We start from the raw sequence: 22,544 nt of genomic DNA on the forward strand, positions 1-22,544 counted from the left end.
AGGCCACATCCAAGGCCAACACCACCCCAGTGACAATGGAATTATCTAAAACAGATGTGCAACTCAAGGAGAATGCCTGTCAAGGCCTGCGCATAAGGGATGCGATGGCACTACCACTAAATTTCCCAATACTTCCTGGATTCTCAGAAAACACGAGTTTCTCTTATTATGCCTATGGCCTTGGGGAAGCAAAAATCTGATTTAACCATTTAAGGCTCCCAGAAGCCTGTGTTTCCATTCCATCCCTCTCAAGGGCACATTTTTTGCAGAAAACCAAAGACCTTGGGATAAAAGCAAGGGTCAAAGCCTTTGAGCAGAGTCAAAGGCTTGATCATTTTGGTACCAACAGTGGAACTAATGACCCAAATATTCCTCCAGTCTCATAAGAGCCAATCTTAAGGTTAGAATTCCATGGTTAACTATCCTGCAAGACCAGGGTCCCTCTGCAGTTGCCCAAATAGAAATTTCTTAACAGCTTCCAGAGCTGGAAGCCTCAGTCAACACTCCTGCCTGGGGATACAGAGATGAAGGGGGATTTCAACCAGTCACCAGCTAGTAAAAGTACATGCTGAGATTTACTTAGAAGCTCAATGTCTAAGAGCCAGCTGCCATTATACTGACCTCCCAAAATATTCCGGTCTCTCCCATTACACTGGGGGACGTGGGGGGTTAAGAAAACACCAGACTCAAGCCAGCTGTGCGATCTTTGACAAGTTACTTAACCCAAGTCTGTAAAATGGGATAATGCTGCCTAGTTTCTATGCAGGGTGAGAGGAACACGCAAACAGTGTGCTAGGAACATGCCCGGCATGTGGTAGGTGCTAGACAATGTTCTTGGTAAGGGTACAGGATGGCAGTCTCCAAGCCACCTTCACTTCCCTTGTTCCATTCCTGTCCTAATTGATTGGCTATCCACTCCTCTTCATGTCAGTCTGCCTTGTTACTTCCATCTCTCCCATCTTTCCCTTCTCTCCCTTTTTATCACCCATTCAAGAATCCACAGCAATGACCCATTTGTTATTGCTTCTTTCCTGCTCAATTAAAATTCCAGGGATTTAACATGAACTTTTTCAAGGGACCCTACTAAAGCTTGTCCCTTCCGTGTAGTGTTTGGCAACAGATCTCCAAGGAAGGAGCTATCTCCTCTAACTGTAAGGAGTCCCAAGATAAACAGGATTCATTTGGAAGTGCCCTGCAGTATACATCCTGTGACCCAAGCATGAAGCCCCTGCATGTGTCCAGAGGGAACCAAAGCTCTGATTCCTGGGTGCTTTCTCAGAGGCCAGTTCCACTATCTTTTTGCTGTTCTCTCCTCCACCATAATTTCTCATCCCAAAAGCTGGAACTTACCATACCCAGCCCAATCTGTCACAAGCTCAGCCAGCATCTCATCCATGAGCATTCCTTGACAACTTTGTAGCCTTTAATGAGGTACGATTAGGGACCATAAAATTGATGGCTGTACAACTATTAATACACCAGTAATCAGCAAAAATCTAATTTTTCTTCACTGCCCAGAGAGAAGCTTCATGTCCATCTGCCATCATTGCCTAGTGCCACACAGCCTGACACTAGTTTACCTTGTCTCTACACATTTTCCTTTTCTGGACGCTTCATACAAATTATACAGCATCATTGTGTGTCCGGTTTCAAGCCTCATCCATCCCATGACACATTCATACTTCACTTTTTATTGCCAAGTAGTATTCTATTGGATATGCATGTGGCATTTGGCTAGCTGGCATGCGGTAAGTGCTACACAATGTTCTTGATAAGAGACAAATCCTTGATAAGGATTTATCAAGACAATGTTCTCGATAAATCTGTTGAGGGACAAGTTGTTTCCATTTGAGTTAATAGTACAAATTCTTACCTAGGTAAGCCAGGCTTTGTGGCACACACTTGCAATCCCCGAGTCAGAGGATGTCAAGTTCAAAGTCAGCCTCAGCTATTTAGCAAGGCCCAGCTCCAATACCAAAGAAAGGTTTCAGGATGTGGCTCAATTACTGGTGTACCAAAAAACAAATTTTTTCCCAGAGATAAAACATTTGCCTATGTCTAGAGATAAAATTGTAGGGCTATGTAGTTTAACATTTTAAGAAACTATCACACCGATTCTTCTAAAGCAGCTGTACTATGTTCCCACCAGTAATGTATAAGGGGTCCAGTGTCAATACGTTACTGTCATGTTGATCCTAGTAAGTGTGAAGTGACGTCCCATGGTTTTGATCCATCTTTCCCTAAGGACTTACGATGTTGAGCATCTTTGCTTATTGGACACTTGTATTTTTACTTGGAGAAATGTCAAATCCTTTGTTGCTTTAATTGGTTTATTATTAAATTGCAAAAATTCTATTCTAGTTGTAAGTCCCTTATCAGATGCAACTTGAAGACATTCTGAAGCTGAAATTTTCACTTTATCAATGACATCTTTTGAGGTAAAAGAGATCATTTTGATTAAGTCCAATTTGCATTTTGTCCCTTGTGATTTTGGTGTCATGTCTAAGACTATTGCCTAACCCGAGGCTATGGAGACTTTCCTAGGAATTTGATACTTATATGTAAGAGTTAAGACCCATTTTGTTCATTTCTGTGCATGCTTTAAATCCCCCCATATTCAGACCCTTTTTTCTTACCTTCTATACGTGGCTCTCCTCCAAAAGCAGAGAAGCCCTTGTTTGACACATCCACAGTTTCCAGGCAATCCCACTGATCCCCCACCATCCTCAGCTCCCCTATGCTTTGGATTCCCCCTTCCCAAGGGCATCTTCAATCTCTGACATGCCTGGTTCCTCTCGAAGCCCGACCTTGTGGTCTGGTGTACTTAACTGCTCTCTTCGAGAGCACCTCTCCCCTTGCAGAGCAGGCACTGCTGGTTACCTATCCTGTACCCATATTCCCCGTCTTATAAAAAGACCATTATTTGGGGCTGGGGTTGTGGCTTAGTGGTAAAGCACTTGCCTGCATGTGTTGAGGCACTGGGTTTGAGCCTTAGCACCACGTAAAAAGTAAGATAAAGGTATTGCGTCTATCGACAACTAAAAAGTATTTTAAAAACATTCTCTGGGGTGACAATGTACATCCTCCATGCAGCAAGGTTCTCAGCGAGTTATTGGTGGAAATTGCTGATGGAGCTTCTGGAAAGCTCTTTAAACAGGGGGAGCAGACCCAGCAAGCACCAATATTTAGATGTTAGGATGCTATCCTCAGATTAGAGGGTTATCTCAAAGTCATTCTAGAAAGAATCTGTGCAGGGTACACACAGCCTTAAGGATAGGTAAGGGATCTCTTCACCCTTTCCCTCTGAGGCAGGGACGACCGTCACCCAATATCCAGAGTAATGGAGAAGGTTAGCTGACACAAGTCCACAATTCATGGTATGACCATGAACTCAAGTTTGGCCAACAGCATGAGAGAAGTTATGTCAACAGGAATGTGGATACACTCCCTTTGTTCTTTTCCCTCAAGGGGCTGAGATGAGGATGATATGGTAAGAATTAAAGCAGCCACCTCAAACCCAGAAATAGGATCTTTGTTTTGTTGATGCCATACCTGGTTTACCAAGTCCAAGAATGGGGGACTAGATTTGGGCTCTCACACACAAAAAAAAAAAAAAACCCAAAGAATTTAATCTTATTTTTTATGTGATGCTGAGGATCAAACCTAGGGCCTTACCCATGCTAGGCAAGCACTTGACCACTAAGCTACATCCCCAGCCCTAAACTTATTTTAGCTGTCATATTTTAAGATTTGACTTGAGAAGTCTGTGCCCTAGCCAATACAGGCCTTCATATAATGGGTATTGGGGTGAGTAGATGGAGCACAGGGGCATTAGGCCTTCGTATAATGGAATGGGAGGAGCCATATTGTAATTATGATAAAGCATGAAAGACTAAAGCCAGACCCATAGGATGGCAAAGATAGATGAGCTGGAGTTCTAGGAACACCATGGAATCAACATTGTCCTTGAAATAGCCTAGTTATCCACCATTTTCTTAGAGTGGATGTTTATAGAAAAACTGCAGGGAATAGAGTGTTCCAAGATACCCTTGTGGCCACACCCTACACCACCTTGCCTGTTAACAAGTGTAACCATGCAAGATGTTAGACAGGTGTACCAATTATTCAGTCCACAGTTTGCTTCAGGATTCAGTTTGTATTGACCAGTTCTAAGGGTTTTCACAAATATGTCCTGTAGCCAACACTAACGACAGCATAGTCCTATCACCCTAATGCCCCTGTGCTCCATCTACTCACCCCAATACCCAGCCCCCATATCCCCATCTCTGGCAACCACCAAAGCCCTTTACTGAGGCCATAGTTTTGCCTTTTACAGAAGGCCAGGTTTGTAATCGGTACAGAGTTTTCACAGACTTCACAATATGAATATTTTTCCTCTGAATTTTCCATCTTGATAGCCCTTTTTAAATAACCGAGTAACATTGCATGTATATACTGCAGTTTGCTCACCTACTAAACAACAACTTGATTGCTTCCAGGTTTGGGCAATTACGAGGAAAAGGGCTAAAAACATTCATGCACAGGTTTTTGTGGTGATGCAAATCTTCAGTTCATTTGCATAACTACCTGGGAGCTTGGCCACCCACTGTTACAGTGCAAGAAACGGACTGTTTTAAAGTAACATTCGCACCAGCAGTGAGGAAATGTCCTGTTCCACGTGCTCACCAGCATTTGATGGCATCAGTGTTTGGGGTTTCAGCCATTCTAAGATGAATGTAACGGGATTGGTTTTAACTACATTATATTGAGCATCTGTCCATATACCACCCTAATGTCTTCCTTGGCAAGGAATCTTGTTTCTTTAAAAAAAAGCTGTCCCAGGTGGTCCGGTCTTTGGTCAGGACCTATAGCAGTGGTTCTCAGTCTTAGAGACTATTGCAAACAACTGAGGAGCATTAAAAACTCCGCCTTCCATGCTCAGCCTCAGGCTCATAAAATTAGCACGGGGATCGTGGGCCCAGGCAGTGGCAGTTGTAAAAACCACCCCAGGTGAGTCCCACATGCAGCCTTATTCTATTTAAGTCTTATTTGTAATTGGGTGGTTTGGTTTGTTATGGAGTTTTTAAAGACTTCATCCTTTAATATATGCTTTATCAATGCTTTCTTCCAGTCTGAAGACTATCTTTTCATATTAATATCCTTTCTTTTCCCATGGAAAAAATATACAAATGGTAGCCAGGCCCCGTGGCCCATGCCTATAATCCCCGAGACTCGGGATGATTTCAAGTTTGAAGCCAGCCTCAGCAACTAAGTGAGGCCCTAAGCAACTCAGCAAGGCTCCATCGAAGAAAGGGCTGGGGACACGGGTGGCTCACTGGTTAAGCACCCTGGGTTCTATCCCTACTCTACACAGGGTGAGCCCCTGTCTGGGTTGTTGGTTATGTACAGCTAAACTCAGCTTTTTGCTGAGATATAATACTTGGTCATCCAAATATTGCCACCTGAGTAACAGCTAACCCCTTGGTCCCTACCAGCAGATCCTACTCATCTCACCTCACTCTGTTGCCTGTCCCCCAGGGATAAGGCTTACCGAAGTGTGCAGCACCCTCCCTCCAAGTCATCTCCCAGCTTCTCTGGTCCTTGATGCCTCTCACCTGTGTCCCAGGCCAAGCTCTCACGGACCAGCTCACAACTTAATCGTGGCTTATCACAACCTCAAATGTATAAATACACCCCCCTCCCCAAACTGCCAGTGAGAACTCCACCACTTCCCCCTTTCCACACACACTCCACTTCATGTCATGGGCCCATCTGTCCTCTCCACACAAGCTGGTACCAAGCCTCCTAAGTCACAGCGTCCGTCACCTCCCCTGACTCACCCAGGCTCACAATTCTCAGCCACCAGGTTTAGGTCACTCCCTTCTTGTCCCTACAGTGGCCCTCACCTGACCAACCCCTGCTCCAAGTCCTTTCCGCCCACCCCGCTCATCAGACTGGTTCTGAGAAAGCTCCTATTATTCAGGTAAGTTGTCTTCTGCAGACTCCAGCCCACACCCCGCAGCCCAGCTCAGGCCCCCACACTTACCAGCTGTCTTCCTCCTCCTGTCCTGCAGTCTAGCACGGCGAGGTACTGGCCAGCCGCTCTGAGCCCATTATGCAGTCAGCATAGAAGCACCTCTACTTCTTCTGGCGTCCTGCAGCCCGTTTGAGAACGCTGACTCCCTTATATAGTGGTTCTCACCCGAGGCTGCACGTGGGACTCACCTGGGGTGGCTTTTAAAACTGCCACGGCCTGGGCCCACGCTCCCCGTGCTAATTTTATGAGCCCGAGGCTGAGCGTGGAAGGTGGAGTTTTTAATGCTCCTCAGTTGTTTGCAATATTCTCCAAGACCGAGAACCACTGCTATAGGTCCTGACCAAAGACCGGACCACCTGGGACAGCTTTTTTGAAAAACAAGATTCTCAGGCCCCTTTCCAAACCTCCTGAAGCCCAGAAACTAGAGATTAGTATTTCTAAGCAGTTTCTTCCAGAGTCTTCAGGGGCAGCTGGCCTAACTCTAGCACTGAACTCACCCCAACAGTCCCCAGTCCTCTGAAGGGTCAGCTTCTCCCCCAGCGCAATGGGGCAGGTGTGGGTGATCTGTACTTTGAGCTGTGCTGTGCACGGGGAGTGAGTGCAGCAGACCCCTCGTGCCCCTCACCACTGATTCCACAAGTTCCTCAGCTGCAGGCCTGCTCTCAGCTGAAGCTAACTGTCTGAAGAAGCAAGGGAGATTCTTCATTTCTTCCTTCCACAACCTCCATTTCAATGTAAAATCTATTCCCAAATTTTTACTGTATTTGTGCCAATGGCTATGATTTTTGAATGTGTGGGTTGAGTGCCAGGAACTAACTTAACGTCTTAGGTGCATCATCACATTTTACCTCAAAACAACTCAAGGAGTCAGTATCATGATAATATTATAGGGAAACTGAGGTTCAGAGAGGTGCAGTTGTATCCCCATGGTCACCCAGCCATGAGACTAAACACAAAGCCCATATCCCTAACCACTGTGCAACACCCAACAGGGGTGTCAGAGACCCTGCAGAAGACCCTGCTCACACAAAGAGAGAAATGGGGTTGGGAAATATTGTCCTTTTTGTATAAATAAATTTTATAAATGTCCCCATTTTGTAAACTATCAGAAGCTTAAAGTGGCTTGCACAAGGTCACACAGTAGCAGGGTCAGGAATAACCTAGAGGCTTCGAGGCTTCTGTTTCCACTACATCATGTTTTCCTTGCTAATTTTCCCCGGCCGTGGAAAGCAATGGACAGACCTTGCTGCCCTTTTTTTCTTTTTTTTTTTTTTGGATAATAATTGCTTTGTCCTTCCACTTTTGAAGGTCTTTCTCCTCTTCTTTGATAGCCTGAGTGATAACTCTAAACAACAGATAAGTTAATTTTTAGTCTTGGCACAAAAGAGCAGTATAGTGGACAAGAAAAAGAAACGAAGCCCTCCAGCAAGGAAACTCAACTCAGAACACACCATACGAAAAATACCACAATTTCCATCCATATTCATCAGATGGGCACAATATTAGCAGATATTTTCCTATCATTTACACAAAGAAATTAGAGGCCAAAATAATACCTCCCTGTGCCACTTTCATACCTCAAAAGGCCAAACCTTAATCAGGGAATAATTTTATTTTAACTCCTAATGATGGGATAAGTGAGTTCTCAGCCACAGTTAGGCCAAACGCCACACATCTGGGAGAGGATCTAATAAGGACCCTCAGTGCAACTGACACAGCAAATAACCCAGAGACCCTGCTTACCCATGTGGGCGGGGCTCAATCTGCCACTGCTTGCTGGCCAGTGCCCACAGACTTGCTATGTGCTTCCCGAGCTCATAAATAAATGGTGGTAAATAGCCTGGGGATAACAAGTAACCTGGCAGGTTTTCTGCAACCTGGACTAGGAACAGGCAGGGGCCCCCGCCAGGAAATCAAAAGAGGTAGCTCCTTCACACTTTTTCAGACCATAAGGGGATGTCATCTTGGTTGTGTCCCAAAGGACAAGGGGTGGGTCACTATAAATGAAGACCTTTTCAAAGATATAAAACCTCCCTCTGGGGTGAGTTTGAGACATGTGTGTCCAAAATGTAGCTACCCACCATCTCTTGGGCCAAATTCCCCTGTTTGCCATTCCCCATGTCTTAAGTCTCTCCTGCTCTTCATGCTGTAATTCATTTTCCCAGCATCTCTCACTATTAGAGTGCAAAAATGGTATCTAGGCTCCAGATACCATAGGACCCATGGCCAGGTGGGGATTCAGAAGGGAGCAAAATGATAAAGCAGGCACCATGATCCCTGGCGAGCTTGCCCCAGGATCCCCTGGCTCTTTGGGAGCAGCTGTGGAAGAACACCCAACAATTGGATGCTGGTGTCACCAGTTGGAGCTGCAGTGTCAGTGACGCATGATGGTGGCAAAGGTGTCTTCCCGGGAGCCACTCTGCAGTATGGCTACATGTTGTTCTCACTGGAAGCAGTATTGAAGATCAGAATGGATGTCCTTGTGTAAACCGGACACCCATCACCAAAGGTGCAATGTACATGCTGAGTAGACCCTGAAGGGCTGGTGCCCAGAAGCCCCTGGGGTGGCAGAGGACTATAGACCTGAGAATTGGGGCACACCTGTGTTCAGATATGGCTCACCACCTCCTGGCTCTACCACTCTGGACATGTAATTTAACTCCTGAACTTCAGGTGTCTGAGATGGAAAAAATAGATACAAACGAATACAATTACATGACTCTTATGAAAATGAACTATTAAACAAAGACAGTGTAAATAGGTGTCTAGAAATAGAGCTTAGCATAAATGTAACTTTAGCATGCTCCATAAATGTTAGTTCCTTCTTCACCCTTTATTCTTATACTGTCGTCTGATACATCAACACTTTTCCCCCTGAGCTGCCATCTCTAAATTATTCAAGTTTTGGTAAAAAAGAAAACAAAATCAAAAGGACAAAATCTTCAAGCATAACACCACTTTAAACATTTTTCAAGTTGACAATGATCTACTCATAACACTCCTGGGGTCTGTTTGATCAATGAGCCATGAAGTCATCCAATTAGACTGTCATCCAGCCTGCACCCTGACATCTTACATAAACGAATGTCATTGCCAGATACTTGTTAAAAAAAATATCACAATGGAATTTCCCTGATCTATCAGTCTATAATGTTAATTTTTAAAATGATGGATAGTAGACTCTGGTGTGACTAGGGAGGCCAGAAAGGTTCTTTGAGGGACACCCGTGTTGCCAGAGTGTGGTGGATGGGCCTATGGTGGTGGTTCCCAGCATCCACTACTGTTAGGGCCCTCACACAGGGAGCATGAAGGGTGTTCTCAGGATCCTTGCTAGATCCTGTCAAGGCTCTTGGTCTCCTTGGTGTTCAGTGGCAATGCCACTCAGGAATCAATTCAAAGATTGTTCCATTCACCTGACCACAAATATCCACTAAATGCCTATAATGTGCTAGATGCTAGAGATTCAGATGGAACAGTTGTGACATCATGGAGTTTCAGTGGGAGAGAGGAACAATTAGAAGAAGAATGACCATAGTTGTGAAGAGTATTAAAATGGGAAACCCATGAGGCCACCAGCTCACTCCTGAGTCAGCTACATGAAATTAACACTAAGAAGGTTCCAATTCTTCGAGCTATTTTCCCCACTCTTTGAGCTATTTATGAAAAATCAATACTCTCAGACAGTTATTACCTGACTGTATTTTTAAATTGGGTAAGGTAGCTTCAAATGACTTTTGGGGGTCTCTGAATACCAGATTAAGACACCTGAGCATTATTTAGGGAGCCTCTGAAGGTCTCTAAGGAAAGTGATAAAATCAGAGATACACTTGGTTGAAGATGGATGGGGATGTGGAAAGGGAGGCAGGGGCCCCATCAAAAGGTGACTTCAGTAACCTAATGGCTGACTCCGTGTGCACATCCAACAGAGATTTCACTTTCTGTACACACCTCTGGTTTGTTATGTCAGTATTGCTTCACTCAGTATTAAGCAATCTGTAGGCTAAATGTAACTTGATGTTCATGAACATAATTAATAATTATTTTCTCCACTGTAATGAGTTGAAATATGATAACAGCCTATAAAACCATCTATGAGGGCATCTGCCAAGAAAATGAAATATCCAACAGATGATTGTAAACAATGTTTAAAACAGTTATCAATCCACTAAAATCTGAAAGATATTGATGGGTTTTTTTGTTGTTGTTTTGTTGTTTCTTAGTACTGGGGATTGAACCCAAGGGCACTTAACCACTGAGCCACATCCCAAGCTCTTTATATTTTTTATTTTGAGATACAGTCTCACTAAGTTGCTTACAGCCTAGCTAAATTACTGAGGCTAGCTTTGAACTTGTGATCCTTCTGCCTCAGCCTCCAAAGCTACTGGAATTACAGGCATAAGATGTTCCTTTAATTGTGATATTTAAATGGAAAAATAACTTAGAGGGTAAGTACCATGTGTTTGATTAAAATGCCAGAAATTTTCCTTGGGTGGGCTATCCCTGAGTCGCTTTATCAGGAAAAGCTCCTCAAAATGGAAAAGGGTCTGCAGTCACCACTGAGTCACCTGCAGGACCCTTTTGAAGAGGTCAAAGTTACTGTGATTTCTCCAAAGTATTTGAAGCCACCAATGCACCACATATTCTGGTAAGTGGGGAACAGTCGGCAGGAACAATAGTTGCTCTTACCCAGCGTCATCCTGGAAGCCTTCCAACTCATCCCGCTGCTCTGCCAGTGTGGCCTCCAGATCCAGGTAGGTGCCATTGTGGGACAGCTGCAGAGTACAGTCGTCCAGCTGTGAGAGAAAGAATGTGTTAAGCCCAGTCTGCTGTTGGGGTGGGGGCATCCTGTGCAGAAGTCACATTAACTTTCAAGTGTTTTTTAAAAGCAAGCATCATGGGTAAAACCAGCCAGCAGCTAGCCAGCGAGGCGCTGTGGGCTGGCGGGCTAGTGGGATGGCAGATGAGGAAGAAGACCCAACCTTTGAGGAGAAAAATGAAGAAATTGGAGGAGGTGCAGAAGGTGGACAGGGTAAAAGAAAGAGACTTTTTTCTAAAGAATTACGATGTATGATGTATGGGTTTGGGGATGACCAGAATCCTTACACTGAGTCAGTGGATATTCTTGAAGACCTTGTCATAGAGTTCATCTCTGAAATGACCCACAAGGCAATGTCAATTGGAAGACAAGGTCGAGTACAAGTTGAAGATATCGTCTTCTTGATTCGAAAGGACCCAAGGAAGTTTGCTAGGGCTAAAGACTTGCTTACCAAGAATGAAGAATTGAAACGAGCTAGAAAAGCATTTGATGAAGCAAACTACGGATCTTGATAATTTTTGTACTTCATGAAATTTCGTTATCTTCTGTGGAAATCATATACAATAATTGTGTATTTTGTACAGTAATGTCCTAATATCTAGGCATGTAAATGAAAGATGGAAAAACAAAGTTTCAGCCTTTATTTTCATGTCTTTGATTTTAGAGTGATCCTTGAGCCTTTAATTGCCTGGCTTTACATGACTATACTTGAATTACTTACTGAGTTTTAATGACTACATGTAAGTTAAAATACCTTACAAATTATGCAGTTCCTTCTGACTTTTGCCTATCTAAAGGATGAAGGAGTATTTATGTGTTAGGTATACTTGTGCCATTATAAGCTATACTATAGCTGCTTAATAGGTGAAATCTAGATGTCATTTTGACTATGACAGCTGAGACATATGCCTTACATATTCTGAAGTTTTTAGACAACAGTGGTCTGAGATGTTATTAAAGATAGTGAACTGGTTTTTCTTTTAAGGAGATGATATTTGAAACTACAAGTTTTATAAAAATGTTTATGTGTCTTAAATGATAATTTGTTTTAATATTTTCTAAAGAGTGATTTTTTTTTTTTTTAGAAACTTAAAGTTTCATTTTGATGCTTCCATGTTGAAAGATTTTTTTTTATTTAAAACCTTTTGGGACTTAGGTTACTTTTTAAGTTTTAGAACTCATTTTCCTGATCATCTACTTTTAGTAGAAGGAATGGCTACTAATGTTTAATAAGCTAATGGTAGGATAAGCATTTGGGGTAGAGTATTTTTTTAACATATTTGTAAGTACTTGTGGAAATGTGTAGTTGACTAAAACCATAGGTAGCTACAAAACCCACTTTTGTAGCTCAGAGTATACAGGTTTTGTGTGAATTTAGCTTATTGCATTAAATTATTGTTCTTAGCTTAAAATAAAGATTAAAATTGCATTTAAGGAGAAAAAAATAAAAATAAAAGCAAGCATCATGATGAACTTTGCAGCCTAACTAGAAGAGGTAATACACTAGTGCAAATAGATCAGGAGCAAACCAGGTACCAAGTGGACAGACAAGGCGACTGTTAAAGGACTGGCATTGACAGGCCCAAAAGACAGACAGGGCAGGAGAAATAGCCCTCTGGGCACTAGGCATCTGCCACTCTCCATTCAGAGGGTACAGAGAAAGCTGTGGATTTGCTCAGTGGGGACCAAGATCATGATGCTGGTATAACCATGGATTAAGAGTCACCAAGTTTAAAAGGCAGATTTGGTGTGGAATACATGCTGTTTCTTTTGACTTGGTGAGAGGCCTACTTATTTAGATTCTATGGTCACACCTGGCACACTGCAAATAATAGTTATCCAATAAACATTTTTGCAGTTGAACTCAAAGAGACCAGTTCCATCCAAATGGCAACATATCCAAAGTACAACACACACAAGAGGAAATTAGGTCTCTTTGTCACTAGTCTCCTTTTTTTAAATTTAACCAACTAACATTAATTATCTTCCAGGAACTCTTCTGAATACATAGGCACAGTAAATCATTTGATTCTCACAAGAACTCTTTGTTCTATTGTTAAACCCATTTTATAGATAAGGAAACTTGGGTCTAGAGAGATATTAAGTTGCTCACCCAGGGTCACAATCTGGTAAATGGTAGAGCTGGGATTTAGATACTAGCAGTCTGGTCAAGGTCATGCACTGAGCCACTGTACTCTACATCTTCTCTATGGATCAAGACCCTCAAGGGACTTGAAAACTCATCACACTCCAACATGCAGCTGTGTCATTGGGCATTCTGATGTGACCAAGGCAAGGCCACATGTTTACCAACCCCATTCTCTTTTCTTCTTGGGCACAAATGCTACATATCCAAGCCTTATAGTTGAGCTCTGGTCACAGACTAAGTACAAACAATAGAATGTGGGTGAAAGTGAAGAAAGTCCCCAAGAAGCCTAGCCATAACACCTCTGCACCTTTCTACTCTTGCCTGTAGCCAGACACCGAGGAAAAAGAGGAAGACACCAAACCCCAGAAAACGAAAGAGCCCCAGATAAATGGAGCTTGTGTTCCTGCATGTACATGGAAGAGAGGAGCTGCCCAGCTTCCAATGACCCATCCTGGGTTGTGACAAGATCAAGAAATAAACCTTTGCTGTGATAAGTTATTAAGAGTATCAGGTTGTCTGCACAAAAATCAGCTCCAAATGGATCAAAAAAACCTAGGAATTAGACCAGAAACTATGCAACTCCTAGAAGAAAGTGTAGGGTCAGCATTCCAACATATAGGTACAGGCGATGATTTTTAAGACCCTTAAAGATCAGGAAATAATGCCAACAGTTAATAATGAGATGGCATCACATTAAAGTTTCTGCACAGATAAGGAAACAATTGAAAATGTGAAGAAAGAATCTACAGGAGAATATCTTTGCTAGTTATTCTTCTGACAGAGGATTAATATCTAAAATATATAAAGAACTGAAAAAATTTAATACCAACCCCCACAATAACCCAATTAGTAAATGGGCAAATGAATTACATAGAAATACAAATGGCCAACAAATATATGAAAAAATGTTCAACATCATTAGCAATTATGGAAATGCAAATCAAGACAGAGATTTTGTCTCACAGCAGTCAGAATGACAACCATTAAGAATACAAACAATAAGGGGCTCAAGTTGTGGCTCAGCGGTGGAGCCTTGCACGTGCGAGACCCTGGGTTCGATCCTCAGCATCACATAAAAATAAATAGGTGAAATAAATGTATTGTGTCCAGCTACAACTAAAAAAATAAATATTAAAAAAGAATAGAAACAATAATAAATACTAAAAAGGATGTGGAGAAAAAGGAACATTTTTACACTGTTGGTGGGATCGTAAATTAGTACAACCACTAGGGAAATCAATATGGAGGTTCCTCAAAAGACTAGGCATGGAACTACCTACCATGTGACCTAGCTATACCACCTTTTGGTATATTATTCTGAAAAGTTAAAATCATCATATTACAGTGATACATACTTACCTATGTTTATAGCAGCACAATTCACAATAGCCAAACTATGGAACTGCCCTAGATGTCCATCAATAGATTAATGGATAAAGAAAATGTGGTACATATACACAATGGAGTTTTATTCAACTATAAAGAAGAATGAAATTATGTCGTTTGCAGGAAAATGGATGGGACTTGAGACCATATGTTAAGCAAAGTATGCCAAACTCAGGCAGTCAAGGGTTGTATGTTTTCTCTCATTTGTTGAAGTAGAGAGAAAAAAGGAAAAGAAAGTGGTGGGGCAAGGATCTCATGAAAATCAAAGGGAGATAAACAGAGGAAAGGGATGGGAGGGGTAAAGGGGAGGAGTGCTGGGGAGGGATGTTGGCCAAATTATATTGTTATATTGTGTGCATGTATAAATGTGTAACAAAAAAGTCATTATTATATATAATTATAATGCACCGATTTTAAAAAAAATGGGGGAGAAGAAAAAATTGTGTCTGTACTGAACAGAATTTTTTCTTGTAATTATTTTCTAAACAATAATATCAGCTATTTATCCTGCAAAAAAAAAAAGAATATCAGGTTGTTGCTGGGTGCAGTGGTGCACAACTGGGAATCTACTCCAGTGGCTGAGGCAGGAAGATCACAAGTTCAAGTCTAATATTGGCAACTTGGTGAGATGTTGTCTCCAAATAAAATAAAAAGGGCTGGGAATGTATCTCAGTGGTAGAGCAGCCCTGGGTTCAATTCCAAGTATTAGAAAAAGGGATTTTGTTATATTTAGAATGATTACACTTCAAAATATAGAAAAATCATTTTAACAAAGAAGAATGAGATTAACATTATGAAGAAATCCAAACGTATAACTTCACCTTTGGTTTCTTAGGTTGTAAGAGTGGCTTTTGTTATTCATCTAGTTGGTGAGTTAAGACTCTCAGCCAAAATGACAGGAGATTGGGGAAAAGGGAAGACAAATATGTGAGTGCTTTAAAACATCTAGATAAATGCCTCTAAGCCACTCTAAGTGAGATTTCAAACAAGGAATTAGTCTCTTATGATGGGAAAGCTTTGCTCAATACCCTCAACATGTAAAAATCTAGACTGTCAGCTTATTCAGAATTGGCATCTGTAACAATTCTTGCTAGAGACCCCACACTTCCTTAATGCTGACATCCCTCAACAAAATGAAAGGAATTTGTTCTTTAGTATTTGTGAGAAATACCAAGTTAAATCATTTGAAGGTTAATCCTATTTTATTCACTTGTCTTATTTCTCTAATGACAAACTAAAGGCATATGGGTGTATTTCAGCCTTCCTGAGTGGCACTTCATTGATGTACCATCTGATCTATGAAGGCATTTAAATACAGAAATCAAAATGGCCAAACTCCATTTACTGTGGTGTCAGAGGTGTAGCCAGGGTTTGGGGAAAAGATACAGGGGAACTGGCTGCAGTGTCACACACCTGTAATCCCAGGGATTTGGGAGGCTGACACAGGAGGATCACAAGTATGATGCCAGCCTCAGTCACATAGCAAGACCCTCAGCAACTCAGTGAGACCTGTCTTGAAATAAAAAATAAAAAGGAGCCCACACAGTGGTACACGCCTGTAATCCCAGCAGCTCAGGAAGCTGAGGCAGGAGGATTGTGAGTTCAAAGCCAGCCTCAGCAACTTAGTATAACCCTGAGCAACTCAGTGGGACCCTGTCTCTAAATAAAATACAAAAAGGGCTGGGGATGTGGTTCAGTGGTTAAGTGTCCCTGGTTCAATCTCAAGTACCAAAAAATACAAAAATAAAATTTAAAAAAATAAAATGAAAAGGGCCGGGGGTGATAAAGTGCCCCTGGATTAGATCCCCAGTAGCAACAACAAAAAAAAAAGACAGAAGAGAGTGCCCTCCCTGGTCTATGGCAGCAGCCAACAGGAAGTCTGCTGCAAAAGACACCCCTTTAGCCAAGGGTCACCAGTGAACAGAAGTAAGAATTTATCATCCCTAGGTGGAAAATTCCATTAAGAACTGGACTTTTGTTAACACACACAACCATTAGTATAGTTGTCGTCATTGGAAACGTGTTCTTTCTTTTAACTTCTACAGCTGGTATTAACTAATAAGCTTACTTAGTTCTGTTGGCAGTGTCAACACTTTTACTTATGCTTAATCCCACATAGAATCAGCAGCCTAGCAGATGGCATAATGAAAGCCCTTTAAGCCATAACAATTTCTTTTGCCTCCACCCCTGGAAACATCTGAGTCCAGAGAAAGGAGCTTTTGGATCAAGAGTCTTTGCTTCTCCTCAAAAGGGTCTGAGTCATGCTGAAGTCGTGGTCCACACTCAGCCCAGGGAGAAACCAAGAGCGAGAGGAAGTGCTACCCTGGAGCAGAAAGCGTGCATAGACGTGGCTAAATGCTCCCACCAGTCTGTTTCAAATACCAACAGGGGTCACTGATACACAAAAACTCACCAATACAGTCTTTCTCCCACAACTATGTGAGAAGTACCCTCCCTCAGGAGCAGAGATTAGCAGTCAGATGATTAGAAAGTGATGTGTTTTGAATACTTACTACCTTCAATTTTAAATCTTTTTATTCAATTATAAGTTTCTATTACTCAATTTTTTAATAATAACTGTGTTTAACAATTGACTCATAAAACTCCTGAGACTTTAACAGTCAGTGCTCAGAAGCTACCCAGGCCAGGGCCAGGGCATATTTCTCATATCCCTCCCTTTTACTCAGTGGAGACAAGGGCTAAGGCTCCCTAGCTTAGGATTTCAGTCCCCTCCATTCCCACGTAACCTCTGTACCAATAGCCTCAGCTGGGGCATAAGCAGGGGTGCACTGATGGCCACAGATATAGTCCTGTCCTTAATGGCATTGCGGGCTATTTAGCATATCATCTCCATCCTGCACTCTCTGATTTTATTCCCATCAACCAAAAGTGACTATCCCATCTTCCTGGACATCTCCTGGCCTGCCAGGCGTCTACCTCAATGTGCTCCAGGCTGTCCCCAAATCACAACAGGAAATCATACAATTTCCCCAGCCTTCTGACACAGGACCCCCCCACCACCACCACGCTTAGCCCAACTGCCCATTCTCACCATTCCTCTCCTCACATTCTAGACATCATTAACCACCACCACAGCCCTATTCTGACCCAATTATGTGCCAGACACAGGCAGGGTATCCAGGAACACAGAAACACTTCCTTCCCTCAAAAAGATGGATTCATTGAGTAAGTATGACATACAAATAAAACAGAATTAAGTAAAATGCCATCTAAATCAACTGTCCAAATGTATGTATATTCTTCCTCGGTTGTATTCCTGTCACTGTAATTATGAGAGACCCAAATATCCTCCATACAACTGCCCAAGTCCCCCTTCCAGGAGGAAAACCGCCATTGGGATGACTTCCTGAGCCAGAAGTCATCATCCCAATCCCATAATTAATGGGTGGGCACGTCCTTCCTCATTTGTGCTAGTGAGTCCCTCAAATGAAAAAGAAAAGATGACTATGTGTGTCCGAGTTCCCCAGGAAGCACATGTGGGGAAGGGGGGAAAAAATCAGACATCAGCTGCCCTTAGAGAAATGAGACACAAGTGCCCAAAGGGGATCCTAACAGCACAGGTGCACTGTGAGGATGCCAAACAAGTCAGCACACACTGCCCAAGCCATTCCACAATGCAGGCCCTGCCTTAGTCTTGCACCCAGACATGTGAGATTAATATTTAAACCATCACATGAGCCAAGGAGCAAGAATAAAGGGTTTTTCCGATGGACTGACACACTGAAAGAGTAAAATCCCCTAGATATTTGGGAGATGACAAGGGTCAGCTTCGGTTATCATTTTAATAAACAAATTGATAAGTACCCTAAAGGAGATTCTTCAATCTTGTTAGTGATAGCTGATGTTATAAACTTCCAAAACAATGGGCAGCGACTGGGGTTAATTCCAATTGCATTATTATAAAGATTTAGGCAGAAATATCCAAATTTCCCTACAGAGTGAAGGACTCCAACACCTCCCTGCCAGCCCAATCCCTGACCTCAATTCCTGCTTACAGGGAGCAACCTGATCCCTTCCCTTGGCCTCTCATGTCAAATATCTTCCCGGATGACTTAAGGGCCCTGGAATTTCCTGACTCCGACAATTTTCATGTCAACCCTGATCCCCTGGCAGCATGTCCCCTACACTCCTTTCTTGGCTGTAGGTTTGGTGGCACTTCGGGACATAAGACAAAGCAGGGAGCCATGTGGGAAGATAGCATTACAGGGCTATTATAGAAGGGTGGCGATTAGGGAATTTAGGGGTAGTGACAGTGGCACAGCAGGGAGACTTCAGATCAGGTTGCGGGCTGTCAACCTATGGCCAGGATTCTGGCAGGGGGTGGGCTGCTCGGGAGGGAGTCAGTCCCAGATCCACAATAAGGTCCTTCCAGATAGGCTGCATTCTGTGCCACTCCCCCAGGGTCAAAACACACCATATAAATGGACCCTCATTCTCTAGAGACAGAGAAAGAGCCCTCTGCTCCTTGTAGAGAGGCTATACAAAGTCCCTCTGGGGTTCTTTTGACTGTTCCTACAAAGAGAGTGCGCTCAAAAAAGCAGGCTGGCTCACCATCCCAGAAAAACCCCAAACATCTAAAACAAGGCTGATGTCACGTCTCGATTTATATATTCTTTCCCTTCCTTAAGCCAGTGAAGTGGAGTGTTACTGGGGCAGTTTAATGATTATCTGGGTTCTGGCAGCAGGTCTACAGTGATCCTAGTCTAGGCAATAAAATTTCTGTGTAACCCCTAAATAGATTTTTACAGAACCACTCTATAAATATACATGAAGGCTACCCTTTTTTATTTATTTTTTATTTTTTGTAATGGTAGGTGGACAGAACGCCTCTATTTTGTTTATTTTTATGTGATGCTAAGGATAGAGTGCCTCATATGTACTAGGCAAGCACTCTGCCACTGAGCGACAGCCCCAGTCCCTGAAGGTTACCCTTTAAAGTAATGTTGGTAGTAATTCAGAAGTAGAAAAATAGATGCCAATTTTAAAAAGAAAAACTAAGTCTAAAAAAAAGCACAAATCAACATCACTTGCCTGTGTCATTTGATTCATCCCCCCATCCCTGCATCCACACCCTTCCCAGGTGCTTTTGCAACTTGACAGGCAGATTCTTCCTCCACTCCTGCAGTCTGGGCTGGCCTAGGTCCTGCTTTGCCCAGTGGAGTGGTAGTAAACATGACAAAGCAGGTGTGTGCAGGGCACTTGCTCACTGGGGTTGCCCTCTCTGGTTGCTCTTGGAACTCTACCAATTGAGGGAAGCCAACCTGGATCTTCAAGCCTACAGAGGACCCACCAGCTGATAACAGAGACAGGAGGGAGCCCAGCAGAAATCAAACTAGCCTTAACCAAATGCCCCAGAGACCCATAGGCTTATAAGACACTTCACGATTGTTACTTTAAGTCAGTCACCTCTTTCCTGTGAGTTGTCATAACAGCTGAAGGCAGATGGGCAAGGCAACTTTCACCCTTGGAGTGCTCGGTATCTGGATGGGTGGTAGGTGACTGACTGGCCTCCATAAGTTGCCTAATGAATACACCATGATACAGCCAGCTCAAGGCAGGGATGGGCAGCACATGCCCAGCCCTGAGATGCAAACGAACACACACACTTAACCCAGACTCCCCCAAAGCCCAAATTCCCTGCTGGAGGCAGAGGACAGCAGCAGACACTGGGTAAAAGCAAGAAGGGGAAAGCCAAATAGGAAATGAAGGAACAGTAAGCTGAGATCCCCTTCTAGTGTGAGGAGGCAGCAGGAAGAGAAATCAAGTGGACTGAGGCTCCAAGACCCCAGAACATGTTCCACCTTACTCCACTTGCAAACTGCAAATTGAAAAGTAGAATTGTTAAGAATTTCAAGCAACTGCAAACCCAGGCCTTTCATACTGCACTGGTCCCATGCCCACAAATCAGCCCACTCGTGGCTCAGAAATGAAGCGTTGCTGTGAGCCCTGGCTCTCTCCAAAAATAAGCTTACTGTCAGCCCCCTGAGCATCCCAACTCAAACTCATCCCAGTCGAAGAGTGGCACCAAAGCAGTCAACATGTTTCAGTTGGTCACCTGCAGAATAGCTATGTCCGTTTCCTCCCTCAAATGGTACTTCTGCTGCTAGGCAGCCATTGAAGCTTGTGGCTTTCCTAGATTTTGTGGTTCCTTCTAAACACAAGAGAGACAAGAAACTAGACTTAGACAATAAACAAAAGAAGTTAAGAAAGAGAGCTTTCCAGCAGGCAGAATCACATGTCCCTTTTGCAATTCTTAATAAAACCAACACAACACATGTTTGATCATTTAGGCTTTTATGGGCAATGGCTCCCTATAATAACTACTGCAGAGGGACAAGTTGGAAGACTCACACACTGTCCTAAAATGGACAGTAAGGACATGTTATTCATTTCAATATCCTTCAGAATATGCATACCTCTCATATATATTCATTAGTATGTGCAGTTGGCCCTCCATAGCCACGGGTTCCACATACACAAATTAAAATAATTGTGAAGTAAAAATAATCAGAAAAAAATTACATCTGTACTGAACATGTTGGACTTTTTTCTTGTCGTTATTCCCTAAAAAATACAGTATAAGAATTTGCACAGCAATTACATTGTATTAGGCATTATATATATATATATATATATATATATATATATATATATATATATAATATATATAAATAACAAACTATACAGGACGATGGGTGTAGGGTACATGAAAATACTATGCCATTTTATTTAAGGAACCTGAACATCCACAGATCTGGGTTTCCACAGAGGTCTTGAAACCAATCCCCCATGGATTCCAAGGGGTAACAATATGATGCATTTCATCATTTAAAAATATTAGTTTCCTACAGAGATGTAACTAAGTTTAGAAATACAAGTAACCCTGGTCAGTTTTCTTAAAGAGAAAGACCAAAAGACTGATTTACATGATATCAGAAGAAAATAGGTCCTGTCAACTAACCTCAACAATCCCACTGCCCTTCTACAATCCTAGAGACCCATTTAGGCTCTTCAGAATAAATATCACACAGGGACTTTAATAAATGTTTTAGGACAAATTATAAGGACACTTACACTTATCCAACACATACAGGTGATTAAATAATGTGAGTACATATTCTTTGAAAGTGGTTGGATTTTACTTCCTCAGAAACCTTTGATAAGTTATGCTATTTGTGACCACCAACCTAAGTAAGACTAGCAATGTCCTGAAATTGGTTTAGGTAGTTTCCAGACCATAACCCTGAACATGGATAGCTCACCAATCAACAGCAGAAACTTCTGCCAGTTCTGCAGAAACACAAAGGCAAGTGTCTCTCATTAAGAGCTTAAATTTAGAGTAAGACACTTGGTAAGTAGGTAAATATCTGAATTATTTTGAATTCTTTCGTATCAAATACACAAATTACCAAAAATACATTTTTTATTTGAAAAAGCTAGAACATATTTATGTCTATAGGTACCTTTTCTAATTTCTGTATCACATTATTCAAGTGAAAAATAGTATCAGCACTGTTTCAGGATTATTATTATCCATTATTCTTCATCTATTCACTTATTTAGATTAATAGTCCCTTCCTATGTTCCGTGCTAGGCTGTGACTGTGAGCAAGACAGGCCAGGTCTCAGGGAGCTCTCAGGACTGTGGGCAGGAGGATCACCCAGCAGCCAGTTGGAGTTCAGGAAATTGAGAAGCACAGCGAGTGAGTCACCTTTGTGGCTTTGGTTCTTGTTTTCATCCTGGGGACTGAAACACAGTGATGCAAAAGCCTTGCCACAGGAGTCTGAGTAGTCAAGGCACCAAATGAATGAAAGCCAAGGGCTCTCAGGAGGCTCCTGGCCACAGCTGAGCTTAGACTTGACTCAAGAGAAGAGCTATAAGCGGATGTGTGCAGGACCAGCTCTGTGGCATGCAGATGAAAATGTAGAGATAAATGTAGTCACCATTGCTGGAATCAGTCAATTTGAAGGTGGCTTGGAAAACAGTAGAAGTGATGGAAATGGAGAGAAGGTAAGGGAGAAGGGGGATAGAAGGCAAAAGGGGAGGGAAGAAGGAAAAATCAGAGGCCTGTGGAGTGAGAGGATGTGGAAGGATCCACCAGAGACCCAAAATACTGAGTTTCTTGCTGAAGCAAA

The 22,544-nt window shown here is 42.5% G+C and overlaps 1 protein-coding gene and 1 pseudogene across 1 annotated transcript in view; one reads left to right on the forward strand and one right to left on the reverse strand.

Annotated features, from left to right (window-relative positions):
- The window catches only part of Fhod3 (formin homology 2 domain containing 3), a 439,678-nt gene that overhangs the window by 373,516 nt on the left and 43,618 nt on the right, over positions 1-22,544 (reverse strand). The window contains exon 2 of the mRNA XM_071602801.1: positions 10,724-10,830. Coding sequence (XP_071458902.1) covers positions 10,724-10,830 — 107 coding nt within the window. The remainder of the gene's footprint in view (positions 1-10,723; positions 10,831-22,544) is intronic.
- Positions 10,991-11,365, forward strand: LOC114093022 (transcription initiation factor TFIID subunit 13 pseudogene; annotated as a pseudogene).

The sequence above is a fragment of the Marmota flaviventris genome, chromosome 16, assembly GCF_047511675.1.
Source record: "Marmota flaviventris isolate mMarFla1 chromosome 16, mMarFla1.hap1, whole genome shotgun sequence".
NCBI lineage: Eukaryota > Metazoa > Chordata > Mammalia > Rodentia > Sciuridae > Marmota > Marmota flaviventris.